Source organism: Cervus elaphus, chromosome 7, assembly GCF_910594005.1.
Source record: "Cervus elaphus chromosome 7, mCerEla1.1, whole genome shotgun sequence".
NCBI classification, from domain to species: Eukaryota; Metazoa; Chordata; class Mammalia; order Artiodactyla; family Cervidae; genus Cervus; species Cervus elaphus.
The window spans coordinates 52,047,716-52,064,344 of record NC_057821.1 but is presented as its reverse complement, the minus strand read 5'-3'; the positions used below and the strand labels follow the sequence as shown (position 1 = coordinate 52,064,344).

At 49.2% G+C, this 16,629-nt stretch overlaps 1 protein-coding gene across 3 annotated transcripts in view; it reads right to left on the bottom strand.

Annotated features, from left to right (window-relative positions):
* Positions 1–1,594: 1,594 nt before the first annotated feature.
* EXOC2 (exocyst complex component 2) overlaps positions 1,595–16,629 on the bottom strand; it is a 118,176-nt gene continuing 103,141 nt past the window's right edge. For 2 of the 3 annotated variants that reach the window (XM_043908683.1, XM_043908682.1), the window contains 5 exons: positions 11,404–11,459; positions 9,289–9,411; positions 6,068–6,129; positions 4,712–4,771; positions 1,595–3,137 (listed from right to left, as the gene is read on the bottom strand). In XM_043908683.1, coding sequence (XP_043764618.1) covers positions 3,044–3,137; positions 4,712–4,771; positions 6,068–6,129; positions 9,289–9,411; positions 11,404–11,459 — 395 coding nt within the window. In that variant the 3' untranslated portion in view covers positions 1,595–3,043. Of the gene's footprint in view, positions 3,138–4,711; positions 4,772–6,067; positions 6,130–9,288; positions 9,412–11,403; positions 11,460–16,629 lie in introns of those variants that run through there. The other variant, XM_043908684.1, reaches the window with a different exon arrangement.

Here is a 16,629-nt window from a genome sequence, read left to right as displayed (position 1 = left end):
GAGTGGGGTCGTCAAAACAGGAGGCTCATGGCTCCTTTTTCAACTTTTAAAAGTTGCCGTAAATGCTCACGTTTGTGAGCAAGAAATATGAAGCACGCACATGTAAGCAGTTTGGTGTTATGATCAAACAAAACAAAAAAACAAAAAGTTAACCTGAACTTTCAGTTACAGAAGGCAGATTGAAACCACACATTAACCTTACCTCTAACCAAAGCCCTACGAAAATGACAGAGCAGCGTGTGTATACACACAGCGTTCATGCCCAGGGCATTCAGAGTCCACCTTTTGCACACAACACAGATGTAATTATACAGACGGAGTTAACACCACAGTTAAACAGACACACAGGAGTTTAAAAGCTGCCGAGAATATGGGTGAGTGGAAACTGATGGGGTCAAACTTAGATCGTAAATTGGCAGCATGAGAACAAAGATGCAACCTAGTTCACACTGCAGAATTGAGCCCAAGAGTCAAGAACTTATGCTATGGGAACTCCCCAAATGGGGATAAAGTCCAATGGTCCATAAAGGCTGTTAAGAAAGAGACAGCTGTCCCCACCCCACGCCCACCAACCCACCACAGTGGAGCCAGTGCTTCCTTCTCCTCGACGGTGACGCAGGAGCCTGTGTGGCACCAGGGCCAGAGCAGCGTGGACACCTGCGTGAAAAGCTCTGCTACAGCCCTGCCAGAGAGCTGACTCGGGACAGCCACTTCACACGCGTATTAGTACATGAGACACACTCAACTCTACCTATTTTAGGAAACTTGTCTTCATTAAAAGTTGGTGGGGACACGTTTTGACCCTCAACCACCAGCCAATCCCTTAAGCACATGAGCAGGACAGAGGCAGGGGTGTCTGGAACCACCTCAGAGTAGAAGACAATCTCTTCAGTTCACCTTCAAGAAAACCAACTGCAGGACGGGGCTGGACTGCCTTGGGTACCACACCCACGGCAGTGACACTTGTCTTCCATGATGGGGTCATTTCTGGAATGCGCGTTCACGGACACCAAGGTCTTGCAAACCCAGACTGCTTCCAGGACTCTCCTCGCGCAGAAGGCCAGGCCGATGTGCAGCCCTGGCTGTGCCAAGCCCACGGGGCTCTGTGCGCCTCACTTCTCGGCAGCCAGGCCGATGTGCAGCCCTGGCTGTGCCAAGCCCACGGGGCTCTGTGCGCCTCACTTCTCGGCAGCCAGGCCGATGTGCAGCCCTGGCTGTGCCAAGCCCACGGGGCTCTGTGCGCCTCACTTCTCGGCACCTCTTTTTCCCTCCATGTCCTGCTCTACCTCTTGGCTTCCTCCACACCACCGCGTCCAGCCATCTCCTCTACTGAATTCCCTCCTGCAGCCCAAGCAGGTCTTCTCCAGGAGCTGCTTCCTCCGTGAGCCCGGCTTTGAGTCTGGAGTTTGTGTGTGCCCACGCTCCACTCAGAGCTGGAGATGCTGAGTCTCTGCATCACTGGCACTGTCCTCGGCCACCGTGTCTCTGAGCCCGACACTCTCGTCTGGCTACCAGGGGCCCGGCAGGGTGGAGCCACCGACGAGAGGACAGGTAGCAGGTGATGCCGTCCAACAACGATCAGAAGACACGGGGAAACCGGGGTTTAAGTATTTATTCTGGGTGTTAAAATTAGACATACAAAAAAATTACATAGCAAATGAAAGTGTTGAAATAAAGATGCTTAGGGAAAAAATATCAACGAAATTATTTTGTAGTAAAGACACCTTCTTTATTGGCTGAAGGGTCTTCATCATACACTTAAAATAAGACAAATGCTCAGGACTGTGGTTTTGTCATTTGAGTCACAGACGCAGGGGATACAGGGGTGAACATGCCTAGGAGAGACTACCTTCAGTGTATTTCTTCATAAGTTTTGTTCAAGACAAAACCTTCCTTGACACCAAATGAACAAACACAAGACTGACTTACTTCAAATGATGGACACAGCACATGGCCATGGAGGACCTCAGAGCTCCCTGTACTAATACATCAACGCCAGCACTGAAAACGGGACTGTGGCATCGGGGAAAAATCTAAAATCTGACTCAGTTTTCTGAAGCAAATGGTGTGACGAAGGCAGGTCAGGGAAGCCGAGTCTGCAGGAGGACACGGCGGCCTGACCTGTTCTGGTGACACAGACACCACCACAGCAGAGACTCCGAACCACCAAGCAGCACCCTGGAGAGGCCAGAAAGGTGGTGCGGGTGGGCAGCAGGGCTCCCGGTTCTGGAGGAGGCGCTGACTGCAGCCCCTCACGTGTGCGGGGCTCAGGGGGGCAGGAGGCCCATGTTGGGTTCAGGGCGAGTCCCACAGAGGAGGCCTGACAACGTCAGCGCCATGCACATAGAAGCCAAGCAGCAGAGGTAACTCTGAACCCGAGGCCACAGGCAGCCTCCCCCGCGTAACACCGTGGGGGGCGGGCCTCATGCTCTTCTCAAAGTCCACTTGGGTTAGGGCTGGGGGCGCCAGAGCCATCGGTGTGAAAGGAAGGCGTTCACACAGCTGCACAGCTCAGGGCAGCTCCAGGTGCTCACGTAACCCACGCATCCCCTCCCAAGGTGTCCTGGAAGCTGCAGGACACTCGGGAAGACACCCAGGGCCTGAGCTGCCCTACCTTCTGTAGCCTTCACCACGCAGCACGTAGCTTTGAGACGCTCCCTAATTTTTAGAAAGGTATAAAGTCATACTGTTAAAGTCGCTCAATCACATCTGACTCTTTGCAACCCCATGCACTGTACAGTCCATGGGATTCTCCAGGCCAGAATACTGGAGTGGGTAGCCTTTCCCTTCTCCAGGCAATCTTCCCAACCCAGGGATCGAACCCAGGTCTCCCATGTTGCAGGTGGATTGTTTACCAGCTGAGTCATACAAGAATGGCAAAGCAAATACTTCCTGGGCATTTTAAATCAGGTCAGTTTGGTTGAAATAAAACATACACCAACTTCTTTCTAAGCTCCCCAATGAGGGGAAAGAAAAGAGAGAGGGCCAGCTAGGCTTCCACGCAGACACCTGTGGGCGCTCAGTGGAGCATCGGCTGGAGGCTCTACGTCTTCACGGCAGGTGGGGGGGCAGCCTGGAAGCAGGCCAGCTGCAGGTGCATGCCACTCTTGACCCGGCTCAGCAGCTCCTCCAGCAGCCTGTGGGAGAGACACAGACAGCCACGTGGCTCCTGCCCCGTGGTGCTTCTCCAGCCAGAAAAGTCACTTTTCTATGGGCTCTGAATTCCAAGACAGAAGAAACTCAAATAAAGAAGGTCCTCTATGGGAACATCTATCTGTAGACATACTTACGTTTATACATGAAACCGTCCTTCTGCCCCTTCCCCTGGATTAACTGGACCCCTCCCTAAGCAGACTGACGTTTGCGGTCTAGCACTCCAGAGCTCTGACATGCACTGTCTGTGACTCTGATAACACAGCGCAGCGTCTCACGACCCCTACGTCAGGACAAACCCTCTTGTGCTGCCCATCTGTAGTCACCTTTGCCCTCACCCCACTCCTTGGCAATGACTGATCTATCTTCCATTCTCCTTATTTTGCATTTCTGCCTTTAACAAATATTGGAGAGGTGAACTGAAGGCATGAAGAGGCACCCACAGAGTTGGGGTAGTCCAAGCTGCAGCAGTGACTCCACCTGGCCCCTATGCTGGCCAGATACAACTGGATAACTTCAGGGCCATGAGGGGTCTGACAGCTCCCTGGGCTCAGATGACGCAATCAAGAAATGAGCTTGCTGGTACTTGGGTCAAGGGATTGCTTCCTGGTTTAACGATGCTCCCAGCAGACCTAAAACAGCCCCGTCTGGCCTTCATCACTGTATCTGTGGCTCTCAATCGCCCCAAACCACTGGTCTTCTGAGGAGATGAGTGAGCACTACTTGCATGGGTTGACGGTAAGTGAGGCTTTAAATCTTTCACTTAATTATATTAAAGGACAGAACAGCATTTGAACATAGGTCAGTGAGGAGGCGGGACTGGAAGCCAGGGCTGCCCAGCTCCTCTTAGACAGACCAGGTCACCCTGCTCTCCCAGCCCTGTCCACGCCTCCAGGGCCCCCTCTGCCTGTGCAGGTCCGCCACACTTCCCTACGCCGTCATAGCTGACCCTGAGGGCTGCACGCGGTCGGGGCTCCCTAACTGTCCACGACCCGTCCGGCAGCTGCAGGGTGGGGGACCTCTGCTGGGCTGGGGAAGGAGCTCAGGCACGCTGACATCTGCCTGGCCTAGATTTTGTTACATGAGTAGCAAAGTTGAAGATCAGGCTGAGACTATTAATACAGTACTAGTGGAACATATGTAACTTCATTTTGTCACGTGTGCACATTTACTCTTAATGCTTCACATCACCCGGAGCACAAATGTACACTGCTGACCTACTTGAAAGACAAAGTCTCTGAGTCCTGCATTTTACTCTGCTGTCCTCTCTTTTACATTTCTCTAAGTATTGTTTTCTTACAAATTTCAGATAATAATAGTTTTCTGAGTCAAAATAAACTTTCTCATAAAAAAGTTTAAGTGACTAGTATAGTTACTTAAAACAAGGAAAGAAGTAATTTCTGAAACGTCATAAACCAGGTTCCACCTCCTCCTGCCACGTGGGAGACGGGCTAACGCCAGGCACGCCCAAGGGCCACCGAGTCCCACCTCCCTCCAGGCTCCACCTGAAGACGTGTCCAGGTGACAACACGTCACCCGAGAACAGCACGAGACTTACTTTCTATCTGCTCCGCTTGAGAGCTGAGGCAGGGCTTCCAGGGCCTGCTTGAAACTGGATCTGTAAGAGACAGCATCCCAGGCAGAGACACGCCGGCCCCACCGGGAACAGGGACGTTAGAGAAGAGCATGTCTTATGTTCAGAGGAACTCACAGGCCGGTGAAGCAAGTAGAGCAGGAGGGAAAGTGAAAATGAAAGCAAGGGTTTGCAGAAGCAGGGCCAGAAGAACTAAAGCAGGAAATAAAACATGACTTGAAAAGCAAAGGAGAAACTGAATTTTACCCAAGGTGCTTCTAATAGTAGATGAGAGCTTGGTGTGGAGTTGTTAAATTAAAAAAGGTTTTTACTTTCAAAACAAAACTGAACTATACAGATAAAGCAGTTGCTAAGAAAGGAAGAGAGCTAGGTAGGAACAGGGGTGATCTTGTGCAAAATGAGACAAAGGGGCACTTTTGGAATTGACACATTCCAGGCCTGATGTACAGCCAACTTCTTATAATAATTGAACATGTCTTAAGAGCACTTAGCTATTATATCTAAAATTTGTATAATAATGGAGAGGTATATGTATATATACGCATAACTCGATATCATTTCATTTCAAATATGGAAAAGGGAGAGAATTTAACAAATGATTTGGTATGTCTAACTTTCTAAAGTAGGAGGTGCCAGCAGAGTAACTAAATCAAGTAGTAACGCGGAGCAGACGGCGGCGGGAGCCGTCAGAAAGGCTCCTGGTGAATATCCTCATGCGTTAGGAAGAAAAGGAAGTCTTCCCAGCCACATGGTGGCAGTCAGGTTGAGGGCCTGAGCTCGCCATCCAGAGCTGGAAACAAACGGCAAGTGCATCGTGGGACACGTTTAAACAGCTTCCTCGTGGACCCGGCACTTCCCAGGCGGCACTGCCAATGAGGTAAACAGTCTTGTGTAGGCAGAGCTGTTTCAGTTCGCCTAATGATGTTTCAATGATAGGAAATCCTGACTTTCATTCAAAACAGCTAGAAATTATCATCAAATTTCCACTACAAAATTTTGCAGAGAAACCACAAGGCTTCCTCTTATGCTGACATTCATTAAGAGTCTGCGATGAGTAAACTGACTCGATTCTTATTTTCTCCTTTTCAAAGGAAGTACAGGATGCTCTGTGACAGCGCTCACAGACCGAGGCTCATCTCCACCATGAGGAAGCGCCTATGCACCCTTGGCTTGGTGTCGCTCAGTGCTTTTCAACAAGACAGCTGGTCAGATGCAAACATGACGTCACCGAGTCACGAGCGCGCGTGCGGGACCACCACCCATACCGAGAGCCTCGTGGGGGCTCTCGGGGCGCCCGGGACGCAGCACGGAGCTCCTCACCTGCTCTCCGGTGTCAGGTGGGCCGCCACAGTGTCCCGCAGGGTGCAGATTTCAAGCCTGGCCTGGAGGTGAGAAAGGGACAGGTGACCACGGGGAACCATGCCGACTGTCCAGCAGAAAGCAGCAAGGGTGAGCTCCAACCTGCTCCCCGCAGAGCAGACCGCCACGGCCACGGCAGCAGCTCCTTAGCGCAGACCTTCTAAATCAGCCCAGGGAGACCAGCCGTGGAAACGCTCCCTGTTACTCAACAAGGGTGTGAGCTGTCAAGTCTGACTCCATAGAGGCAGGGGTCTTGCTCTGAAAGGTACAGACTGTGCCAGGGCCGTCCAGCCCCAGGCCTCACCATTCAACAGCACCTCCCCTGGTCTCCTCGGGGCGGAAGCGAGGTCTCACTGCCCCGAGGCTGACGGGGACGGAAGCACACAGGCTGCCTCACGGTCCCCATGCTGCCCTCCAGCACCGTGGCTCCCCCTGGCGCTAAGTGCTGCAGGCTCCGTGCCGCGCTGTTAAAACTACAGCTGACTTTTCTCTTTTGTTTTTTCTTTTCTTTTTAAAAACAAAATATGACAAGTTGGTCCCAGACAAACAACATTGAAAAGGAATAGCACAGTCAGAGAAACTCAGACCTTCAGACTTCAAAATGTCCTGCAGAGCTACAATAATTCCAACAGTGTGGCGCTGGCACATGGCCTGACACGTGGAACAGGACAGGACTGAGTGGCAGAAACAAACCTTTACATTTACAATCAAACCACTTCCAACAAGGCGCCAGGGCCATCTGGTGGGGGAGATGGTCTCTCTAATACATGGTGCTGGGACAGCAGGGCAACTGGATGTCCACACTCCAAGGACTGCAAGTGAGCCTCTTCCTTAAAACAAAAACTGACTCCAAGGAGAGCACAGACCGCGTACGTGATAAAACTGCACAATGCCTGGAGGAAAACCAGAGTGGGCCTTTGTGACGTCAGGCTAGGCCTGCCTTCTTAGGAATGACAACAGAAGTACAAGTGACAAAAGAAAAAAGAGAAAACTTGGAATTCCTCAGAATTAAAACATCCTGTGCTACAAAGGACATCATCACAGGTGTGATGATCACACAGAACAAGACACCCTTGGCAGACATGGGCATGGCCACGACCAGCCAGTCACACACTGCCGATGAGGATGTGGGAAATCTGGGTTCTTCATACACAGCGGTAGGAAAGCAGCTGCACCTCCTCTGAAAGCAGTCTGGAGTTCATCCAGTGATTCCAGGAGCCACCATAACCCAGTGATTCTAGTCCCTGCTATATGCGCAAGAGAATGAGAACATGTGGCCACAGAGAATCTGCACACAAGTGTTCACAGAACCATTCTTCCTATCAGCCAAAAAGTGCAAACCCTAGTGTCCATCAAACGATGGGCAGACAGACACGAGGCAGCAAACCTACACAGTGGAATGCTAGCCACAAAAAGGCGCGATGCAGGCTACAGCACCGAAGGGCCTGGAGCTGCCCGGGAGGCTGTCTAAGACACACACAGGCAAGGATGAGTGCCAGGCTGGGTTTAGATTCGCCCACAGAGAGGAAGGCTGACTTACATAAGATACATGTGCAGTCTAGAAAGCAGATGTTTGGGCCCATTTTTCAGGGGGTCAGAAGCCTGAAACAGCTCATGATGAGAAAGTGTTCATGTGACTATCTGTCTTTACTGTTTATGTTCTATATATATAAAAACGGACCTACAAAGAGAATATCAAGAGAAAAAATAAGGTAGAACTTTCAGCTCACTATTTTAGGAGATGGATTAAATCACTATAAAATTAATCTTTGCTAGAAACTTTATTCAGACAAAGTGACAAGGTGTTTTAATTAACCTATGAATTATACCTATTATAAGAGCTGTGATGATTCACACAAAACACATGGGCTGTTGGCCAGCAAACGCTCCTCCTGGCCGGCTCTTGGGAAGGTCTGAGGCTGGTGGCCACTCAGCTCTTCATGCTAGGCCCTCTCTGTTACCTGCTAAGGTGGAGGTCACACACGGGCAGCTGCAAGGGCAGTGGGCAGAGGTTTTCAGAACAGAACTGACTGTCTCCAGGGAGCACAGGGCATGGGAGACCAGGCAGGTATGGAGGCTGGGCCTCCAGCTGATTCAGACATCTCTTCTGGCCCCTTCCTGTCAGCCATGAGAGAAACTCAGCCATCAGCTAAATGGGCTGCAGAGAAGGTGTGGGGAGGGGGGATTTTGTTCTAATTCCAAGACCCCTTGGGCTTCCCTGGTGGCTCTGCTGCTAAAGAATCTGCCTGCAATGTGGGAGACCTGGCTTCGATCCCTGGGTTGGGAAGATCTGCTGGAGAAGGGAACAGCCACCCACTCCAGTATTCTGGTCTGGAGAATTCCATGGACTGTACAGTCCACGGGGTCGCAAAGAGTCAGAGACGACTGAGCAATTTTCACTTTCACTTTCAAGACCCCTTAGGCCCAAAGCAGATACTGCAACTTCCCTTTAGTTCATCTTCACACACACAAGGTTCCTGTTATGAGTCTTCAGGTTTTTCTTTTTACTGATACATTTTCTTATTTTTATTATTACTCAGGTTTAAGTTGTTATCTGTAGGGGGTTGGCCTGAAAGTAGGGCCTCAGCCAGTACTAGAAGCAACACTTCCAGGACTTTTAGAAAAACTCTCACGAGGCCCTTGCCATGAGGCCCATGGGTGGGGCTCAGGCCCCCACAAGTCTGCAGTCCTGGCTCCTACAATCTGGCCACATGTAAACTCGGACCCATCTGACTTGGATATCCAAGTTACATTTGTTACTGTAATTATGCAATTCCATGAAATACAACATAAACCAATGGAGTATGAGTAGAAAGAAATAGCTGTCATTTCTATGCAAATCGCACTGATTGCTCTGGAAAGACTATTTACAAGTAAGTTGCTAAAAATTCCCTGTTAAATTAGATGTAGTGAAGACATCTGTAAAACAAACAACAAGAAGAACACGACAGAGCGGCAGGACTCTGCATTCAGACAGGCGCATAAGCACCGCCACACTCTGAAGGGAGAGCAGCTCTGGGGCCACTGACGTCCTGGATGTGGTCCCAGGGGACGGTGCACCCCGCAACTGGCAGAGCCACCGGGAAATAACACAAAGCCTGTGTGGACCTCCTGGGGCTACAACCGACACATGTCTCCGTGGTTTAAAAACTGTGTCCAGATGCACAGGACTGGCGTGGTACCTGTAAAGCTCCATTTTTGCTGAAGGATGAGACGCACTGCATGAGCCGACTCAGCTCCTCAGAGACCGCCTCCACCACCCTGGACAGCACCCGGGGCACCAGGTCCTTGGAGACAGTGAACACCTGACGGAAGGTTGAAAATACGAAGAAATGGTGTGTTAGGGGGACTTTCCTTGACCTGAATGTGTTAGACACAAAGGGATGCGCGAAGCAAAACCGCCCCCAGGCCTCCTGAGCCAGGAATGGGAGGGAGACGCGGCCGACTCTCCCGAATGGGAGGGAGACGCGGCTGACTCTCCTGCCGGGTTCCCCGACCCACGATAAAAGGTAACCTCCAAAAACAGATCGGCAGAGAGAACTCTGAAAGGTACTGCTGCTGATGGTGACAAGGTGAAACAGTTTTAAGGATTTTTTCCTCCTCTTACCCTTTTCACAAGAAGAAATGTGATTTCTAAAGAGGAAATTGTAGACACAAAAACATACTGGGTCAGACTCTCCTTGGATCAAAACAACTGCTACTTCATACTGGGTACATAACTCTGTATTGCACAAGACTTTCCAATTTTACTATTTGCTGAATTAAAAGTATATTTCCTTTCATTTGACAAAAACACCATTTTCAAGTTTTGAATTTTGATAGTTTCAAACTAAGAATTACTATATTTGGTGAAACATTACTATCCTGACATATATTAAACTAAATCATATTTTCTTTTTAGCTTTTCCATTTTTCAGATTTAATCACTAGTCTTAAACCTTCAGATCAACCCAAACATAACCTTAGCATTGAAGAAAATTCTGGGCAAGGTAAGACTGTTTGGGAACAGTAAACAGTAAATGTTACGTACAGAATTCTACTTTCAGCCCCTGGGATGTGTGGAAAAGGGACCGGAAAAGCCTCTTTTGTTTGTTTGTTTGTAAACAATGACAGTGGGTGCCTCAGTAGGAGTCACCACCATCACTCAAAGGCCCACGCACCCTGCAGCGCCCTTGGCACCGCCTGCGACGGGCTGTCTCCACCGCCTGAGGATCTAATGCCGCACTGACTTTTCCAGAAGCTAACCTAACAGAAGAGCGTTTTTATAAAGATCTCTGATGTATAAAAAGCATCAAAGTTTAAAGTATGCCACTCATCATAAAAAGGTGTATGTGGTAAATTCCCGCCTGAGCTAAACCATGTAAAACTTTATCTCACGGAAAATGAGTGTACCATGCCACACAAGGACCTGAGAAGGATGGACACCACGGCCCGCTCTCTGCAGAGGCTGCTGGACGTGGCTGCCTCGGCAAGCAGGCAACTGTGTCCTTCGCTCACGCTCTGGTTCAGCCTCCATGACCATGTGTCTCCAGGTCACCGAGGTGACCCAGACAGCACGTGTGGGTACAGAGGGTGATGCAGACCTCACCCCCTGATGCACCTGCACAGAGGAAGACACTCAGAAGGAGGTTTTTTGGCAGTGGTCACTGCAACAGCAGTCTTCTACTGAGAACCTCTTTGCTGGGCGCACCTCATCTACTGGACGATGGCCCACGGGCTGCAGCTGAGCCAGAAGTCCACAACTGTGAACTGCAAAGGCAGCCACAGTGGGGACAATGGTGGATGGGACACTAGCGGAAAGCTCCCTGGGGAGCGGGCCATGCGTGACTGGCAGCACCGGTGTCCGGGAACCCTCATCAGTCACAGAGGGGAGGCCACCGCCTGCGCCCTGCCACAGGCTGAGCCTGTCCCTCCAGCACGCCCCACGGCTGCCAGAGTAAGATGCCAACGCTCACTGGTACCTGGTGTAAACCAGGGCAACGGGTACCCAAGGTGGAGAAAACATCCTTTCACTCTCTAACCTCTTTACCTTCCAAATATCCATTAGTTTTAATTATGAGAAAAAAACATACCAAATTTCAGAAAAAATACTCTCATAGTTAAAACACGCACATATGGGCATTGAAACCAGATACTGTGTTTTATTCAGTAAAACTCAGTAAAACACTCAAATCTGTGTTTTAGTCAGACTAAAAATACATTCTGAAGGAAGAAGACCCCCTTAAGAACCACTGAATTTGCCCCTGCTTTCTTGCCCAGTTACCCACACCCCTTAGGAATAGTTAGCGACAGCTTACCTCTGCATGCACGGCGATTATATTCACCAATGCTTCTTTCAAGTAGTTTCTGACACCTGCAATCAGACGGGGGAGGGAAAGGCATTCAGTGGAGACGCGAGTGCCTCGCACCTTCCATGAGGCAGATGGACAGCACAGGCCCAAAGCTCCTGGGGGCAAATGGCCAGAGGGCTACGCTCATACAAGTCTTTAAAAGGGCGGAACTGCAAGTTTTCTTTCATAGTTCTTCCATTTCTCTCATTGTTCTGTCCTCTGTAATCAGTCTGCTTCAAAAGTGAAATTTAAAACTGCCCGTCGATGTCTTCATACACGTTCTTCATATGTATGTATGTAAACACACACACACCAGACCAAGACCAAAGGAGAATATTTACCAGAGTTTATGAAACACCTGCTACACACCTGCTGCAGCATCGGCTTCCAAATTTAAAGTCAAATTATGCAGAATAACTATTTTGATCTTAGAAATGTAAGTTCTGGGAGAAACTTCTGAAAAAGATACATTCCACCTGATTCTGTAAGCAAGTTAGAGACTGGACAAACCCAGGACTTGAGGCTGGCAGGGCTGCCCTCCAGTGCGGGCACACGCTGGGGAGGGGTGGTCAGCAGGTGAGAGCATGGGTCCAGCCCCATCTCCTCCCCACAAGCCAGGACCTGCGGCAGGAGGGCTGGGAGACCACCCCAGCCCCCACCCACAAGTGTGAGGTTCACACCCTTTGTGGGGTTGCAGTGAGGAGGCCCTGGTGCTCACAGGGCTCCTAAGAGCCCCAGTGCTATTTTGTAAGAAAAAGTATAAAAACAAAATACTGCTCTAGTAACTCCAAAACAATTACTTTCACTTGGAGGAGAACAGTATTTCAGGACGCCTTCCACAGTTAACAGCATGAACTGAGAATTTCTTCTGTATGAAACAGAAAATTGTGTTGCAAAGTCACTTTCCCCACAATCTGCCCAAGCTGCTGATGAGTTAGGAGGGCTGAACCACAACCCTCGTGAGGGCCCGGCATGTGTGGATTCTAAACACACAGCTGCGTCAGAGGCCGTTGTGTTCCGGGCCGTGTGTGGATGCTCACAAATTTTGAGGAGCCAATCTCATAAATATTTCTTTGGTTCTATTTTGCTGATGGAATAACTGAGAAAACAGATTGAAACATAATTAAATACAAGTATGTTGATTCTTCCTGAGAACAAGGACAGCTGCAGGGTGGTAACAAGTCCTATTTAGGAGGAAACAGCCATACCAGTGAAGGTTAAAGGTGAAATGTGTGACTAGTGCGATGACCAGCAGAGCTGGCTCCCCGAGAGGATGCCCCCTAGGCCAGGCAGGGGCTTGTGGGCCTCAGCGCTGTGCTCTGGTCAACCCGACCACTGGGCTTAAGACTCGAGTCTTTAAATTGAACCGTGTGGAGGGCTGGCTTCTGCACACCCAGAGGTAAAAGCAGTCCCTGGGCCCGCCACAGTGACCACACACACACATGCATGTGCACACACAGAGTCCTCGGGAGGCTATGAGCCCGCCGGAACTCTCTGCTCACACTCTGCACGGGTTTGGGAAGGATGGTGCATGTCGCCTGCCCCGTGGAAGGGGCGCCTGGCTCCCAGGTGACATCGGGGAGATGGGCTGAGTGAACGAGAACCGCAGCCGGCCCTGACCTCAGGCCTCCCCGGAGCTCCTGGACGGCCCTGACTGGTGAGCTGCAGCAGAGGTGCTGCCTGCTCCACACGGGGCATCTCTCAGAGGACAGCGAGGCAGGGAGCTCTCCCCGGTGCGGCCGGGCCAGCACGCAGGCTCCACCAGGCCTCCCGGCCAAGTTGGCTGACGCCGTCTCCCTGCTGGACTGTCAGCTCCGTGGGCATGGGGCTTGCCCCCTTCACTGCACCTCTGGGGCCTCACACCCACCACACAGGCTGGGCGGCAGCTCAAGAATGTTTACGCATAAGAAACAAGAGGGCAAAGGCAGCATGTGCTTACTCACGATGATGCTCCCAGGGTTGAGTCCTCTTAGGCTAAAAAGTGAACGCGTGAGTGAACAAACGTGAGAGAAAAAGCACAGGCAGGATTCTGCAGTATCCACAAAGAGGGTCAACGCTGGGTGTCTGTGTGAAGGGGATGTCTGCTAAAGCAAGTCTCTCCCCTTTCACAGGATTTAAGAAAACAAAGGCAGCCTTCTGAAGTTAAGTTTTCAGGATCCATTTGGAAAATATAACTTGAATAAACAAAGTACAGCAGAATACAATACTGCTGAGGCTAAATACATCTGTTTTTCAGCCTGATTTTTCCGGCTGTATCCCTGAGCAAACGGCCTGCTCCAAAGAACAGAACATCAACACGGCCTGAACGCTCACTATGCCAGGTACCTAGAAGACGCCCGCCTCCTAGAACCGTGAACACTCGGGATGGGTGCTGGCTCTCGGGTCGGCCCAGCAGAGCGGGTCATGAATGCCAACCTCGCGGGCCTCGAGCAGGCAGGCACGCACACAGGAAGGCAGAGCAAGCACCGCTCTGTTGTGATGCGGCAGTCGGTGTTGTTTGTAAGAAGGTTCCTCTTAGATGAACGCCCACGACTTTCCATGTTCTTCAGACACAGAATGAGAAGAGCTTCTGAGTATTTACAATCTTGCCTCCTCAACTCCGAACGTGGAATCAGAGTGTGTCATGGTATTTGACGAGAGAAGTGTCCCCACCCACACAGCACCAGTCCAGACTGTCGCCGAGCAGCGTGCCCAGTGGTGCAGCGGGAATTCCCCACGGAGTGGCAGAGCCTAGCTCTTCTGGGCAAGAGTCCCCGGGCCCCCCGCAGGATGGGCTTCTCACACGGGGGCCTGGACCTCAGAGCATCTTTGCCAACAATGAAGGTCTTGTTTTTCATACATTAAAGTGGAAAAGAAGTCTCTCTTCTAGCTGTATTTATTGGTTTCCTGTTTTAATCAAATAGGGAGGACACCATTTTGGAATAACTAGCAGAATTTTTATTGAATGCCTATTACTGTTACCTGCCAGACTCTGTTCCACGTGCTGGGGACAGGGGAGTGGCCTCAAGAACAAACTCACAAAAAACAAAGCCCCCTCCTCACAGGGCTACATGCCCCTCGTGTTTCCCCACAGGAGAGAGCCTTACCGGGTCTCGGAAGCAGCCCTCAGAAAGCAGGCTCCAGGGACAGAACCGTTCGCAGCAGTAAAACGGCGCTTCTGCTTGACAAGACCCCTCAGCGCTGTCTGTGGAGAAACGGGCCCTACCAGCGGAAAAGCAAGCAGAGCCGTTCTGTGCCTCCCTCAGGAACGACACCCAGCGACAGCCTGAAACACAGGTGCACCGGGGCACACACTGACTGAAGCTTCGGGTTTTCTCCTTGAAATACGGGACACTGTTTTTTCCAATTAAAAAGTGTTATTCAGGCAGACTCGAGTTTTCCTATGATAATTTGGACAAATGGGAAACTGTCTATTCAGTTCAAGAGTGCTATATAGGCAGACTTGAGTCTTCCTATAATAATTTGGACAAGTGGTTAGGCAGTCCTCTCTAGAGAGTATCCACATTAAAGACCAGAATAGTGAAAACTTTGGATTGATCAAGACTATATTCTTGTTTTGAAAATATTAAATGCACACTGAAAAGAAGACACAGAATTGTAAGTTTTCCTAATAACAAATAAAAGTCCAGTAAGCTTCCCCTTTATCTTTCTCCCTAGCATGGTGTGTCTTCTACGAATATAATTTTTTTTCCTAAAAAGTAAGCTGACAGTGCTCATTCCTGAGTCTTGCGTCTTTCCCTGATGTCCATGCACTCTTCAGTGCTGGTGTGCACTCACTGACCTTATCATCACTGGCTGCTGAGGGTTTTTTAGCATGGATGTGCCGTAATTTACTCATCTTATTTATTCTAAGTTGTTTCATTACTTCTACTCACTCATAACTTACCCTACTACTCAGCAGTCACGCTACCTTTCAGTATACAACATCATAAACAACACCACGAGGCTACCGGTCCTTACACTCTCATAGAATAATTTACTCAGATACCTTCCAGAAGTGAAATTGCTGAGTCAAAGATTTTGATCCATTCTGCCAACTTGAAATTGAAAAGGCCACTCAAAATTAAACCCCCACTTCCTCATGCTATTTTACTTTCTACTTGGATTCTCTACTTACTATAATTAATAAAAACCATAATATACGCTTCTCAACTATGATGATGACAAAACTTTCCATCAAAACACTATAAGAAAAATTCAAGCAAAATGCAAAGGTCAAAGGAAATTTACTTTGTTATACAAGACTTAGACCGACAGAATAAACTGTCTGAGCGAGAGGTGGACAGAGACACTGCAAGTACAGAAGACACTGGTCCCCCCTCCCCAACACCCAGCTTTCCTCCAAGGCACTTCCTGCTAAATCCTCCACACACGGCTGGTCTCAGGCACCCTGCCTCTTGTTGTTCTGAAACACTGCACTCAGTAATAAAAGTCTGACTCTGGAAACTCTGGAGAGACTGCCTACTTTATAAACCACATTTCCTGTTTTTAACCCTTGTGCCCTAAATCAGTTACCAGTCCTAGTCTACAGATAAAAATAGATTGAAAAATACTATAAATATCCCACAATGTACTTTTTTTTTGGTCAAACTGAAACACTACATGAAAGAACTTTGGGGTATTTCTTTTCAAGTAAATCATCTATTCAATTACAGTGTGAAGACACATTATTGAAATTACGGCCTATTAAAGGCAACCAGAAACGGCATCAACACTGTCAGTTAGAAAGGCTTAAAACTTCTGCAGCAAAACCACTTGTGCTGGAGCAGAGAACAGCTTCAGGTCCAGGTCTTTATGTTTAATTCACTCTTTCTTGACATATCTGGGATTTGTAAATGAATGCTTGGGGTCAAAAGAACCCATTTCATATGTAGTATATGAATGAATAAATAGGTCTCTACAGTTTTCTATTTTCTTTCTCAGAATCCTTTTTTTTTGGGGCTTTAATTAATATATCTCAGATCATGAACTCCTTATTGCCAAATTCAGACTTAAATTGAAGTAGGGAAAACCACTAGACCATTCAGGTATGACCTAAATCAAATCCCTAACGATCATACAGTGGAAGTGAGAAATAGATTTAAGGGACTAGATCTGATAGAGTGCCTGATGAACTATGGACGGAGGTTCGTGACGTTGTACAGGAGACAGGGAGCAAGACCATCCGCAAGAAAAAGAAATGCAAAAAAGCAA